The sequence below is a fragment of the Bos javanicus genome, chromosome 9 (assembly GCF_032452875.1).
Source record: "Bos javanicus breed banteng chromosome 9, ARS-OSU_banteng_1.0, whole genome shotgun sequence".
In the NCBI taxonomy this organism is placed as follows: Eukaryota; Metazoa; Chordata; class Mammalia; order Artiodactyla; family Bovidae; genus Bos; species Bos javanicus.
The window spans coordinates 65,390,868-65,406,260 of NC_083876.1; the positions used below are offsets into that span (position 1 = coordinate 65,390,868).

Sequence of the window (15,393 nt, forward strand, 5' to 3'; positions counted from 1 at the left end):
AGTGCTTTTTGTTTTTTTGTTTTTCCTAAGAGTTGGTTGTTCCATGTCCAGTTCTAACTGTTACCTCCTGACCTGCATACAGATTTCTCAGGAGGTAGGTCAGGTGGTCTGGTATTCCCACCTCTTTCAGAATTTTCCAGAGTTTGTTGTGATACACACAGTCAAAGGCTTTGCCACAGTCAATAGAGCAGAAGTAGATATTCTTCTGGAACTCTCTTGCTTTTTTGATGATCCAGCAGACGTTGGAAATCTCTGGTTCCTCTGCTTTTTCTAAATCCAGCTTGAAAATCTAGAAGTTCACAGTTCATGCATGGTTGAAGCCTGGCTTGGAGAATTTTGAGCATTACTTTACTAGTGTGTGAGATGAGTGCAATTGTGTGGTAGTTTGAGCATTCTTTGGCATTGCCTTTTTTTTGGGATTGGAATGAAAACTGACCTTTTCCAGTCCTGTGGCCACTGCTGAGTTTTCCAAAGTTGCTGGTGTTTTGAGTGCAGCACTTTTACAGCATCATCTTTTAGGATTTGTAATAGCTCAACTGGAATTCCATCACCTCCACTTGCTTTGTTCCTTGTGATGCTTCCTAAGGCCCATTTGACTTCACATTCCAGGACGTCTGGCTCTAGGTTGGTGATCGCACTATTGCGATTATCTGGGTCATGAAGATCTTTTTTGTGTAGTTCTTCTTTGTATTCTTGCCACCTGTTCTTAATATCTTCTGCTTCTGTTAGGTCCAAATTATTTCTGTACTTTATTGTGCCCATCTTTGCATGAAATGTTCCCTTGGTATCTTTAATTTTCTTGAAGAGATCTGTAGGCTTTCCCATTCTATTGTTTTCTTCCATTTCTTTGCATTGATCACTGAGGAAGGCTTTCTTATTTCTCCTTGCTATTCTTTGGAACTCCACATTTAAATGGGTATATCTTTCCTTTTCTCCTTTACCCTTCCCTTCTCTTCACAGCTATTTGTAATGCCTCCTCAAACAACCATTTTGCCTTTTTGCATTTCTTTTTCTTGGGGATGGTCTTGTTCCCTGCTTCCTGTACAATGTCACAAACCTCCATCCATAGTTCTTCAGGCACTCTATCAGATGTAATCACTTGAATCTATTTCTCACTTCCACTGTATAATCTTAAGGGATTTGATTTAGGTCATACCTGAATGGTCTAGTGGTTTTCCCTACTTTCTTCAATTTAAGTCTGAATTTGGCAATAAGGAGTTCATGGTCTATGCCACAGTCAGCTCCCAGTCTTGTTTTTGCTGACTGTATAGAACTTCTCCATCTTTGGCTGCAAGAGAATATAATCAATCTGATTTCAGTATTGACCATCTGGTGATATCCATGTGTAGAGTCTTCTCTTGTGTTGTTGGAATTCTTGCTATGTATGACCAGGACGTTCTCTTGGCAAAACTCTATTAGCATTTGCCCTGCTTCATTCTGTACACCAAGGCCAAATTTGCCTGTTACTCCAGGTATTTCTTGACTCCTTACTTTTGCATTCCAGTCCCCTATAATGAAAAGGACATCTTTTTCAGATGTTAGTTCTAGAAGGTCTTGTAGGTCTTCATAGAACCGTTCAACTTTAGCTTCTTCAGCATTACTGGTCAAGGCATAGACTTGGATTACTGTTGAATGGTTTGCCTTGGAAACGAACACATGAAACAACAGACTGGTTCCAAACAGGAAAAGGAGTACGTCAAGGCTGTATATTGTCACCCTGATTATTTAACTTATATGCAGAGTATATCATGAGAAATGCTAGGCTGGATGAAGCACAAGCTGGAATCAACACTGCTGGGAGAAATATCAATAACCTCAGATATGCAGATGACACCACCCTTATGGCAGAAAGTGAGGAAGAACTAAAGAGCCTCTTGATGAAAGTGAAAGAGGAGAGTAGAAAAAGTTGGCTTAAAACTCAACATTCAGAAAACTAAGATCATGACATCTGGTCCCATCACTTCATGGCAAATAGATGGGGAAAGAGTACAAACAGAGGCTGACTTTATTTTTGGGGGCTCCAAAATCACTGCAGATGGTGATTGCAGCCATGAAATTAAAAGATGTTTGCTCCTTGGAAGAAAAGTTATGACCAACCTAGACAGCATATTAAAAAGCAGAGACATTACTTTTCCAACAAAGGTCCATCTAGTCAAAGCTATGGTTTTTCCAGTAGTTATGTATGGATGTGAGAGTTGGACTATAAATAAAGCTGAGCACCAAAGAACTGTGGTGTTGGAGAAGACTCTTGAGAGTCCCTTGGACTGCAAGAAGATCCAACCAGTCCACCCTACAGGAAATCATTCCTGAATATTCATTGGAAGGACTGATGATGAAGCTGAAACTCAAATACTTTGGCTACCTCATGTGAAGAACTGACTCACTGGAAAAGACTCTGATGCTGGGAAAGATTGAAGTTGGGAGGAGAAGGGGACGACAGAGGATGAGATAGTTGGGTAGCATCACCGACTGGATGAACATGACTTTGAGTAAACTCCGGGAGTTGGCAATGGACAGGGAGGCCTGGCGTGTTAAAGAGTGATGGGGTCGCAAAGAGTCAGACACAACTGAGCAACTGAACTGAACTGAACTGAAAAGTTGGTTGTTAAACATTTACCAGCTACCCTTGCAGGGTTGTTGGAACTGGATTTGTCAATGGAAAAAGCAGTACGTAAATATTCACTGTAATTAAGATTTCATGACCAAGAGGACAAAACAGGGCATGTTAAGGAATGAAAATGCTTCCTGCAAGAGGTGAGTCTCCATCCCACAAAGCAGCACACACATCTAAGGGCTTCCTTTGTGCCTGAGCTAGGATGTGGGGGAGGGGCACCAAGGAACCAGGAGTTTTTCTAGAGTTGGTCCAGCACCAAGGGGCTGAGTTCCACAGCTTCATTACTGAGTGAGCAGATGGTATCTTCACGTTACTTTTGCATATTTTAAAAAATTAGAGTATAATTGCTTTACCATATTGGAGAAGGAAATGGCAACCCACTCCAGTTTTCTTGCCTGCAGAATCCCATGGACAGAAGAGCCTGGTGGGCTGCCGTCTATGGGGTCACACAGAGTCGAGCATGACTGAAGCGACTTAGCAGCAGCAGCAGCAGCTTTACCATATTGTGTTAGTTTCTGTTATACAATGAAGTGAATCAGCTGTATGTATACATATATTCCCTCCCTTCTGGGCCTCCCTCCCGTCTCCTCCATCCCACCCATCTAGATTGTGCTTTTCCTAAACCCTAGTAATTACCAGGAGCCTTGTATTTGGGTGCTTTTGCCACTTCCTAAATGGGTGAGGAAGAATGGCCCTTCTTCTAATGGTATATTGCATAGAATTCTCACCTCACCAAAGATTCAGAACAATTAATTCAAGATTTTAAAATATTATATACTTTATGAGTATATACTCAGTTGTTAAGTCATGTCTGATTCTTTGCAACCCCATGGACTGTAGCCTGTCAGGCTTCTCTGTTCATGGGATTTCCCAGGTAAGAATACTGGAGTGGATTACCATTTCCTTCTCCAGGGAATCTTCCTGACCCAGGGTTTGAACCTGCACCTCCTGTATTGGCAGGTGGATTCTTTACCACTGAGCCACCATAGTATATATTAGAATACACCACATAATATGTGAAAGGCAATGAGGAAAATCTATATGCATTATGATTTCTGTGATTTTTTTCTAAACTGTGCAAGCACATGGCTATCCGAGATCTACCTTGTGACAATTCTTATATATAAATAAAATATTAACTTGCTCAGAGAGTGAAAGATCCCCAGCATAACAAATACCTGAATGTATTTCACTAAGAATTTCAGCAGCTTTCCCTTAGATGTGTTTACAAGTAAGAGTTATTGGTACTGAACACAAATAACTGTTTTTCAGCATGTTCTAAATGAGAGGAAATAGAATTGTAATGAAGTCCATGCAGGCTGCCTCAGCAAACATTACCAAAAACTACATTCCCCTCGCTGTTCTGATCATCATGGGCTGCGATGGCTAATTAGAAAATCCTGAGTCAGAACAGAGGCTCTTCAAATTTAAGGAAGAGGGTTGCCAGCAGCATTTTCAGATTTACCTCCAAGTGCCTAGTTGCTAACAGAGCAATGGACAAAATGTACCATAACAAATCAGTGGTTGTTTCTCCCGCAAAGCCAAGCTTCCACAAAGCTTGTGTGGTTTGTATTTGCCGACAGTGATGATTTTCATTATTTAATGTGTTTGCCATTGAACCAGAATTGAAGGTGTTTCATTATGATCCTGCTTGTCATTAGCTGTCTGCCTCTCAGACCCTTCCCTTCCAAAATGTTCTCCCAACTCCATTACCAGAGTTCTCATCCTAGAATTGCAGTCATTCACATATCAACTTCAGAGTTGCCTTCTGCACTATTATTTACTTTACTCTCTTGGTTTAGTCAAATTTAAATTGATTTATATCTCTAAACTTATTCTTGTACTAAGCACTCCATAGGATCTGCTGTCAAATAATGGAAGAAAATATTCATGAAACACACCTGAAAAAGGACTTACCTAAATATATAAAGAATGCTTACAATTAAATAATAAAAACCATCCAATTAAAAATGGAGCAAAAGATTAAAACAGACACCGTATGAAAGACAATACACCAGTAGCCAACAGGCACATGATAACAAGTTTGACATCAGTAGACATCAGACAATGCATTGAAACTATAATATTGTAAAGCAATTATCCTTCAATTAAAAATAAATACATAAATAAAAACCACAATAAGATACCCCTATAAGCTTAAAAGATTAATAATTCAAGGTTGTTGAGGATGTGGAAGAAGTGAAATTCTGATACAGAGCTGGTAGGAATGTAAAATGGTATAGCCAGTTTGGGAAACAAACAAACAAAACAAACAAACAAATAAAAAACCCACTAAACCTGGCATTTTCTTAAAAATCTGAAACAGTACATTCAAAAGCATGATTATCTAACTAGCATGTCTCAACATTAGATCTAAAAATATATGCAGAATAAAATAGAATTAAATATGCAGTTATCATATGACTCAGCAATTTCAGTAGTAGGTATTCATCCAAGAGGAATGAAAAAATACATCCATGGAAGGATTTGGACATGAATATTCTTGGGATAAAGCTTCTCTCGAGGTGAAGAGCTGAGCACTTGCTGGAGGACTAGGGGGTTGGGGGCAGTGGCCTGAAGTCCTCAGGCCTTGCTTTCCTGGTGAGAAATCAGTATCTCATTATGGGGGCTCCAAGCTCAGCATGTTGTCCCCAAGGAGGAGCCTCCATTCCGTGAGTGGGGACCGGGCAGCAGAAGAGGACTTTAACCAGGGTAGAAAACATGTATTTTGCACTGTAGATAGGTTACTTTGGCGTTCTGAGGCCTCCCAAACTGGCAACCCTGCATGAAGATGATTCGTAAGAAAACCAAAGCAGAAAGACACCAAGAGAAGGAGTCTGGTGGAGGTTTCATTTTTTCTTTTTAAGCTAGCAACCGCCATTCTAAATATCAGAGACCAAGCAGACACTGTCATCTGCCCAAAGGTGGGGTCTACAGTTATCAACAAACACAGCCCCAAACTAGTTTAGGACAAGTTTACATGGCTAGACAAAATATAATTATCTTACCTTGGACAAGTTTCTCTCTGTTCCCTTCATAGACTGCAGTAGGCAGAATGGTCTTCCAAAGATGTTCTTCAAATGGTCTCCAAAGCGAAATGTTCTCCAGTGCCTCCAGGGAAGAGTTGAGCCCAGCTGACAATCCTTATTACAGCTTCGCGAGTAGACCCAGATGAGCCTCACTGGGCCCAGACCTCTAAGCCATGGAACAAATGGGCTGTTGTTTTAAGCCGCTAAATTTGTGGTAATTTGTTCTGGCAGAAATGGAAAACTGACACATAAACATATTTTTTAAAGGAAGTAAGCAAGCAGAATTCTCAAGGAAACGTGACTTTGAATATAATTCCCTTTTCTTATTACAAATACAGGAAATAGGAGTCTTGGAGCTCTTTGCTCAAGAATAATAGTTACAATCCATCCGTGCTTCTCAGTATATGGCTGCATTAAATGGGAGACTGGGGCTCTATTCAGAGGAGTTCCCAAGGTGTTCTAGAACACACTGGAATGGAGAATGGATTTCAGTGAGATCAAGGCTGCAATCTTTTGTCATTGTTGTTAGTTGTTCAGTTGCATCGATTCTTTACAAACCCACGGACTACACAGCTCACCAGGCTCCTCTGTCCATGAAATTCTCCAGGGAAGAACACTAGAGTGGGTAGCCATTTCCTTCTCCAGGGGATCTTTCCAACCCAGGGATTGAACCAAGTTCTCCCGCACTGCAGGTGGGTTCTTAACCATCTGAGCTACCATAGGAATAGCAATAAAAGACTACAATAGGAAGACCAGTTATAAGGCTTTCACTGATGTGGTTTAGGGCCAACAGGGAAGGGCTGACTGGAATGAAATCAGACTGGAGAGGGCAACACTGATCCTGAATGGTTCTAGAAGGACTGGCGAGGTGGAAGGTGTTTAAACTGTTCAGTTCAGTTGCTCAGTCATGTCGCTCCATGAATCGCAGCACGCCAGGCATCCCTGTCCATCACCAACTCCTGGAGTTCACTCAGACTCACATCCATCAAGTCAGTGATGCCATCCAGCCATCTCACCCTCTGTCATCCCCTTTTCCTCCTGCCCCCAATCCCTCCCAGCATCAGAGTCTTCCAATGAGTCAATTCTTCGCATGAGGCGGCCGAAGTACTGGAGTTTCAGCTTTAGCATCACTCCTTCCAAAGAAATCCCAGGGCTGATCTCCTTCAGAATGGACTGGTTGGATCTCCTTGCAGTCCAAGGGACTCTCAAGAGTCTTCTCCAACACCACAGTTCAAAAGCATCAATTCTTTGGTGCTGAGCTTTCTTCACAGTCCAACTCTCACATCCATACATGACCACTGGAAAAACCATAGCGTTGACTAGATGGACTTTGTTGGCAAAGTAATGTCTCTGCTTTTGAATCCATAGACTTGACTAGATGAACTTTGTTGGCAAAGTAATGTCTCTGCTTTTGAATATGCTATCTAGGTTGGTCATAACTTTTCTTCCAAGGAGTAAGCGTCTTCTAATTTCATGGCTGCAGTCACCATCTGCAGTGATTTTGGAGCCTAAAAAATAAAGTCTGGCACTGTTTCCACTGTTTCCCCATCTATTTCCCATGAAGTGATGGGACCAGATGCCATGATCTTAGTTTTCTGAATGTTGAGCTTTAAGCCAACATTTTCACTCTCCACTTTCACTTTCATCAAGAGGCTTTTTAGTTCCTCTTCACTTTCTGCCATAAGGGTGGTGTCATCTGCATATCTGAGGTTATTGATATTTCTCCTGGCAGTCTTGATTCCACTTTGTGCTTCTTCCAGCCCAGCGTTTCTCATGATGTACTCTGCATATAAGTTAAATAACCTGGGTGACAATATACAGCCTTGACATACTCCTTTTCCTATTTGGAAGCAGTCTGTTGTTCCATGTCTAGTTCTAACTGTTGCTTCCTGACCTGCACACAGGTTTCTTAAGAGGCAGGTCAGGTGATCTGGTATTCCCATCTCTTTCAGAATTTTCCACAGTTTACTGTGATCCACATAGTCAAAGGCTTTGGCATAGTCAATAAAGCAAAGCAGAAATAGACGTTTTTCTGGAACTCTCTTGCTTTTTCCATGTTCCAGTGGATGTTGGCAATTTGATCTCTGGTTCCTCTGCCTGTTCTAAAACCAGCTTGAACATCAGGAAGTTCAGTTCACGTATTGCTGAAGCCTGGCTTGGAGAATTTTGAGCATCACTTTACTAGCGTGTGAGATGAGTGCAAATGTGTGGTAGTTTGAGCATTCTTTGGCATTGCCTTTCTTTGGGATTGGAATGAAAACTGACCTTTTCCAGTCCTGTGGCCACTGCTGAGTTTTCCAAATTTGCTGGCATATTGAGTGCAGCACTTTCACAGCATCATCTTTCAGGATTTGAAATAGCTCAACTGGAATTCTATCACCTCCACTAGCTTTGTTCATAGTGATGCTTTCTAAGCCCCACTTGACTTCACATTCCAGGATGTCTGGCTCCAGGTGAGTGATCACACCATCGTGATTATCTTGGTCTTGAAGACCTTTTTTGTACAGTTCTGTGTATTCTTGCCACCTCTTCTTAATATCTTCTGCTTCTGTTAGGTCCATACCATGTCTGTCCTTTGTCAAGCCCATCTTTGCATGAAATGTTCCCTTGGTATCTCTAATTTTCTTGAAGAGATCTCGAGTCTTTCCCATTCTGTTGTCTTCCTCTATTTCTTTGCATTGATCGCTGAGGAAGGCTTCTTATCTCTTCTTGCTATTCTTTGGAACTCTACATTTTGATGCTTATATCTTTCCTTTTCTCCTTTGCTTTTTGCTTCTCTTCTTTTCACAGCTATTTGTAAGGCCGCCCCAGACAGCCATTTTGCTTTTTTGCATTTCTTTTCCCTGGGGATGGTGTTGATCCCTGTCTCCTGTACAAGGTCATGAACCTCAGTCCATAGTTCATCAAGCACTCTATCTATCAGATCTAGTCCCTTAAATCTATTTCTTACTTCCACTGTATAATCATAAGGGATTTGATTTAGGTCATACCTGAATGGTCTAGTGGTTTTCCCTTCTTTCTTCAATTTCAGTCTGAATTTGGCAATAAGGAGTTAATTATCTGAGCCACAGTCAGCTCCTGGTCTTGTTTTTGTTGACTGTGTAGAGCTTCTCCATCTTTGGCTGCAAAGAATATAATCAATCTGATTTTGGTGTTGACCATCGGGTGATGTCCATGTGTAGTCTTCTCTTGTGTTGTTGGAAGAGGGTGTTTGCTATGACCAGCGCATTTTCTTGGCAAAACTCTATTAGTCTTTGCCCTGCTTCATTCCATATTCCAAGGCCAAATTTGCCTGTTACTCTAGGTGTTTCTTGACTTCCTACTTTTGCATTCCAGTCCCCTATAATGAAAAGGACATCTTTTTTGGGTGTTAGTTCTACAAGGTCTTGTAGGTCTTCATAGAACCATTCAACTTTAGCTTCTTCAGTGTTACTGGTTGGGGCATAGACTTGGATTACTGTGATATTGAATGGTTTGCCTTGGAAACAAACAGAGATCATTCTGTCATTTTGAGATTGCATCCAAGTACTGTATTTTGGACTCTTTTGTTGACCATGATGGCTACTCGATTTCTTCTAAGGGATTCCTGCCCACAGTAGTAGATATAATGGTCATCTGAGTTAAATTCACCCATTGCAGTCCATTTTAGTTCGCTGATTCCTAGAATTTAAACTGTGGGTCGATTCAAATCCACTTCAGCTGACTCACTAATTAAGGCGGTTTTAAGACTTGCCTGTCTTCCAAGGGGCATGTAGCTGAAGCAATATCTGCCGAAGTTACTTTCCTAGGAACTTGGAGTCAGCTGTGTCTAGCTGGAACTGAGCTGGTTAAGACTGGATAGGATCATTGATGCTCCAAATAGCACAGATGAGTGGCCATGCAGTGACCTTTTGATATCAGAGGGCTAAAAACTCCACCCTCAGATCCTGCAGAGTGCCTCCACTTTTGAACATGCGAGGGCCTGGAGCTTAGTCATGCATGGGCAGAATGACAATTGCTCTAGCTTTTCCCAATCATCTCTCCCCATGCCTAAGAAAACCCTGCTTCTTTATCCTTTAGCCCATAAGTACCCCAGCCCCTTCCAGATCTGAGACTTGTTCTCCGGCCTCCTGACTTGGCAGATTTTTAAAAAAACCCTCAGTTCAATTCAGTCAGTCAGTCATGTCCAATTCTTTGTGACCCCATGGACTGCAGCACTCCAGGCCTCCCTGTCCATTGCCAACTCCGGGAGCCTACTCAAACTCATGTCCATCACGTCGGTGATGCCATCCAACTATCTCATCCTCTGTCATCCCCTTCTCCTCCTGCCTTCAATCTTTCCCAGCACCAGGGTCTTTTCCAATGAGTCAGTTCTTTGCATCAGGTGGCCAAGTATTGGAGTTTCAGCTTCACCATCAATCCTTCCAATGAATATTCAGGACTGATTTCCTTTAGGATGGACTGGTTGGATCTCCTTGTAGTCCAAGGGACTCTCAAGCGTCTTCTTCAACAGCACAGTTCAAAAGCATCAATTCTTCATGGCACTCAGATTTCTTTATAGTCCAGCTCTCACATCCATACATGACTATTGGAAAAACCCTCACTTTGCTGCAAACCTTGGTGTCTCAGTGTTTTGGCTTGCTGAGCATCAGCCAATCAGACCTGGTTGGGTTACATGACGGTCATGGCAAAAGGTTAGTTTGGGATCTATTGAATTTTAGTGGGTTGTGGAACATCCAGCTGGTATTCGGGAGGTAAAATTGAAGCTCAGTTGATTCTCAATTTAAGACACTAATCTGAGGATTATTAATACACAGGTTGAGAGGATGCTTATGGGTTTTATTTTGCTTTAAAATACAGTAAGAAGAGGACAGAGGAAAAGATACAGAGAGTAACAGGAGACTTTATTTGCTGGAGGCAGTCAAAAAGGGGTTGGAGGAGAGAGGAAAAAGGAGGATAGAAAAAATAAGAAAGCTGGCTAAGATAGAATTAATTTCTATATTACTAATTAACTACAAAAAAAAGGTATGCCTAGAAAGTTCATGATCTTAGGGGAGAAAAAGGAGGTGGTAGGAAGGCAGAAGATAGAAAATGTTTCTGTTAGCCACCAGGGAGCATTGACAGCCTAGGACAGCTAGGTCCTGCCTGGGTGAATGAGGACAGACAGAAGAGGGAGACATAGGGAAAGACAGTGTTGACTCAGCCACTTGCACTTGGGGAGCTTCCGAGGCTGGGGGTTTGTAATTTGAGGAATGTTAATATTGTGTTTTCTCTTGAGTATACCATTCATTTGGTGAAGCTTAGCTGCTTACAAAATCATTTACAGAGAAGTTGGAGACACCCGTCCCCCAACCCCCCTCCCCGTCATTTCTGTAAAAAAGCAATGCTGCTATCCTGAATAAGAGTGAAAAATTGAAGTTAGCTTATGCAGAACCACCCATGCATCCAACGCGGTTTCCTCATGAAAAAGCTCACAACGGCTTTTCTCGATACTCTTTGAAGAATCCCCATCTGTGAGAGCTTTTTGCAGGTTGTGCACAGAGGCAGGGAGAGAGAATAAGATGACCACACAGCAGAGCTTAGGAGGGCTCCCCACTGAGCTGGCATTTGTGGGGCGAGCAACCAGCCAGGGAAGGTACCATTTAGGATGGCGTGTTCCTCATTTTCCTAGATGGTCTAGGCAGACTCAAAAAAGAATTTAAATTTAATCCATTCCAAAGCAGCAAATGATTGTTTTAGGCCATGGGTCCAGAGGCTACACTTCCATTATCTTTCCCGATGTCTCTAGTTTTGGCTAAGAAAAGCTGTCAAAGTTATCTAAGTTTCTAAACACATCTAATCCAAAACTACCTGTGTGAGTGTCTCCAGAATCTTTTATCATTGCCTCTTAATATTCTCCTTACATACCACCCCAAACATGCATTCAAACACATTTCTATGACAAAGATTAAAAAGTACTTAAGTATATTTTTATTCTACTCTGTATCAAGGCCATAGACACAAAATGTTTGGATCGCTCAATAAGTTATAACATTCCATGTTTTCATAGTAAGAACAAGGACATAAATAATCATTTCCTGAGTTAACAGTGCAATGTAAAATTTAATCTGTATTGCTAATCAGACATTGTACAGCATAGAAATGTGATCAAAATGATCATTTGCTTTATCATGTCATAAAACACGAGAGCTTACTGTAGAACAGTGATACAGTTTACATGGTAAGGAACTTTGTGATTCATAACAAAGAATCCTATATGTACTTGTTGTCATGATTGACTTTTCAGGACAAATATCAGTAGTAAAATAAGTTAAGGTACAAAATAAAGTCCACAAGGTATCTATAGTGAAGAAACGTTTGTTTTTGTTTAAGAAACTGAAACTTGGATTCTAGTTAACCTTTTAGTATATACAAAAATGTTCTCTTAAAAAAAACCTTAAGTAATCACAAATTTAGATTAAACAGTTGAATGACAGCTCTTCATTATGCTGTAAAACTATGGATCTCATCTTTGGAAAAGTTCAGATCATGCAGCATCCTGAAAAACAAATACAAAGCACATGTTTCTTATGGAAGATGCTTGAAAATAAAATAACATCAAAGTTTACCACTGTAACCATAATATTTTTTCATATTTCCCAGTTAGTATGTGCTGTCTAAAAAACCCCATAATTTTCACTTCTAAAAAATTAACAATTCCTTAGTGTCATCAAATATCTAGTAAGTGTTCACACCTGCAGCTGTCTCATAAGTGTTATAATTTTTAAAAGTATGTTTGAATCAAGATCCAACTAAAGTCTATTCACTGTGACTGGTTTATATGTGTTTTAGGTATCTTTTGAGCTGTAAGATCCCCTCCATCTCTCTCTGTCCTGCAATTTATTTGTTGACAAAATGAGATTTTCACACATTGACTCCCCCATGGTTCTGATTTTGCAGTATCCCTGTGGCTTTACTCTAATAATATGTTCCTTTTTCCTTTTATCTCCCTAAATTTAATAATCAGATCTAGAGGTCTGATCAGATACAGGTTCAATTCTTTTTGACCAGACTACGTCATAGATCGTGCTCTTTCATCACAAGGCACATAATACCTGGTTGGCTCTCTTTTGGGATGCAAACCACCATTGATGATCTAGGTACGGATCAATTAGTTCATTAGGGACTGAACTTGATGACATCCTACTTCTATCATTATTTATCAGCCAAGGAATTCTCTAAAGAATAACTTCTTCTCACTTATTATGTGGTTACACAGTAGTATAGCTCATACAGAAAAGGCAGAATAAATCCTTATTTTTTTCCCCTTTATTCATCAGTTTTCAAAGTAAGGAGTTGATACCATAGCATTCTATCTTAATTTTCCCTCACGGAAAAGTAGAAATACGGCTTAAGTACAATTTAACTTGGAAAACACTATCAAAGGAGATAGCTACTTAAAAGTAGCTGTTTAAAATGCTGCTAAAAAAATAAACATTTATTTAGAACTCCCTCTATGTAGTCACTGTGCTAAGCACTTCAGTGCATAAATATTATCATTTATTGCCTTGTATAAATGAGGCTTCCCAGGTGGCAGTGGTAAAGAATCTGCCAGTCAATGCAAGAGATGCAGGAGATGCGGGGTTGATTCCTGGGTCGGAAAGATCCCCTGGAGGAGGAAATGGCAACCCACTCCAGTATTCTTGCCTGGAGAAGTCCATGGACAGAGGAGCCTGCTGGGCTACAGTCTGTAGGGTCCCAAAGAGTAGGACACGACTGAGCGACTGATACACATGAACATATAGAAATGCACTAAAGTTTAGAAAGTTTTGGCTCGTAGTTAATGACTGCAGGGTGACTGTAAGTGGTGGAGCTGGGTTTCCAACCCAAACTGGTAGCTTCCAGAGCATACACACATATTCACACAAAGGGCCAGGATGGCACAGGAGTCAAAAGGACCAATGTGGTACAGCAGGCAAGCCTCTCACTATCTAACCCCATCCTATCTTTTCAGCCATACCGCCTGTCTTTTTCATAATTAAAAATAAGACAGCAAGAGAGAAAACTATCTAGAAAGTGTTAGGTTCAGTCATATACCAAACAAGGAAATGCAGAGCATTTAAGGCAGCTGTATTTTAAAATCATCTAGAAACCCAATAACAGTGGCTATCGCTATATCTAAACTAAACACGTTAAAGTGTCATTTTAGAGTTAAATCAGATCAAGGTGATTTTTAAATAAGATAGTCATACCACTGAGTTTTCATTGTGCAGAGTTCAACTCTTTGACTAATGCTCACCCAGCTGCAGAGAGGGAGGATCAAAAGCTATAATGAGATGAACATAGCTTATGATATTTTAAAAGATTATTATATATTATGAAGCTTTGGTGGAAGGAGAGGTTGAATCTAGAGCCCTAAAAAGATCTGGCACCCATTCTATGAATGTGTTCATGCTGCCTGCCACTAGGAGAGGCTATCAAGAGCTGGGTGTGTCTTATTTTTGTGTTCACGTTTAACTCTGTGCATAACTGGGGCCTCCGACCCTTCACTGCATACAGATGAAACACTTGGTCAGTATTTTCTTACACTGTGACAGACTTCTAAAGTGCAGGTTCATATGAACAGGAAGAACTGAGAGCCGCATCAACTGCTTTCTACAGGAGGCTGTACTTCACCAGTGCTGCCGTTCTTTCTCCTACCACATTGCTACTCACTTCATTCCTTGTTCTGTGAATGGCGTTGGCCCACAAAGGCAGATGAGGACTTTGGATGTGTCTGATCTTCTTTTCAAAAATTCAGAGAGCAGAGCTGGTGAGATGTATCCCTGTTTGCCACTCCATTCAGAAGTAGGTGCTGAGAGGACAAATTCAACCTCAAATCTGGAGAAAAGAAACATTTCTTTAAGAAGTTTATTATGTTAAACATGTCAGGAACATGTTTCAAGTTCAATAAAACATCTTTTTTTCTCCTCTGGAGAACAACTGAATATAGGAAGGTTGATACACTTGCTAGAAGAGCACTGGAAGGGATTGTAAACAAAGATTTCACAAAAAATACAAGTAAATCCATAGTTATTTAACATAAACTTTTGTTACAGAAAAGAGAATAATTTGACATTTTTTACTGAACTCAGAGAGAGCTTAGCCTGGGTTCATGACCTGTGTGTAATTACATTCTACCTACATATAAATGTATTCCACTCAATAAACAGTTGTTGAATTCAACCAAGGATGACTATATCCAAGATAGAGAATGTGGTTTTTAGGGACCCTACAAACCAAATCATTTTAAATTAAAATATTTTGAATTAAAAAAAGAAAGCTCAAAGTTATCTCAGAGAGCTCCACGCTTCTATTAATCTGCTCAGTAAAGAACATGACCAATGACATGTGCATTTTAATCTCTGACTCAAACCCTTCCAATGAGTCCTTGACTCTGATAACCAATTGCCTATCTGACTCTTTTCTGTTAACGTCTCCATGGGCTCACCTCACCCTGCAGTCTCCCTGTGCCACACTTGGCTTCACTGCTGTGAATGGCACCACACTCACGTGGGTGCACAAACCAGAAACCTGAGACTGATCTGCCTCACCTTTCACATCCAGATTCTCCCTGATCCTAGCTCCTAACTCTGTGCTCTGCTTCTCAGCCTGCACTGCCACAGCCTGCCTGTTCTCTTTCTGTAATGTTTCTACCACACCCCACCGTTCAGTTCTTAGCTCAAGCATCATTTCTAGGGAAGCACTGCTGTTCCACTGTCTTTTCTTATATGTGCTGTAGAAATGTTTCCC

The 15,393-nt window shown here is 40.7% G+C and overlaps 1 protein-coding gene across 2 annotated transcripts in view; it reads right to left on the reverse strand.

The window, feature by feature from the left end:
• Positions 1-11,569: 11,569 nt before the first annotated feature.
• The window catches only part of LOC133254002 (cytochrome b5 reductase 4), a 114,758-nt gene continuing 110,934 nt past the window's right edge, over positions 11,570-15,393 (reverse strand). For both annotated transcript variants that reach the window (XM_061427925.1, XM_061427924.1), the window contains 2 exons: positions 14,317-14,481; positions 11,570-12,160 (listed from right to left, as the gene is read on the reverse strand). In XM_061427925.1, the coding sequence (XP_061283909.1) occupies positions 12,106-12,160; positions 14,317-14,481 (220 nt within the window). In that variant the 3' untranslated portion in view covers positions 11,570-12,105. The remainder of the gene's footprint in view (positions 12,161-14,316; positions 14,482-15,393) is intronic.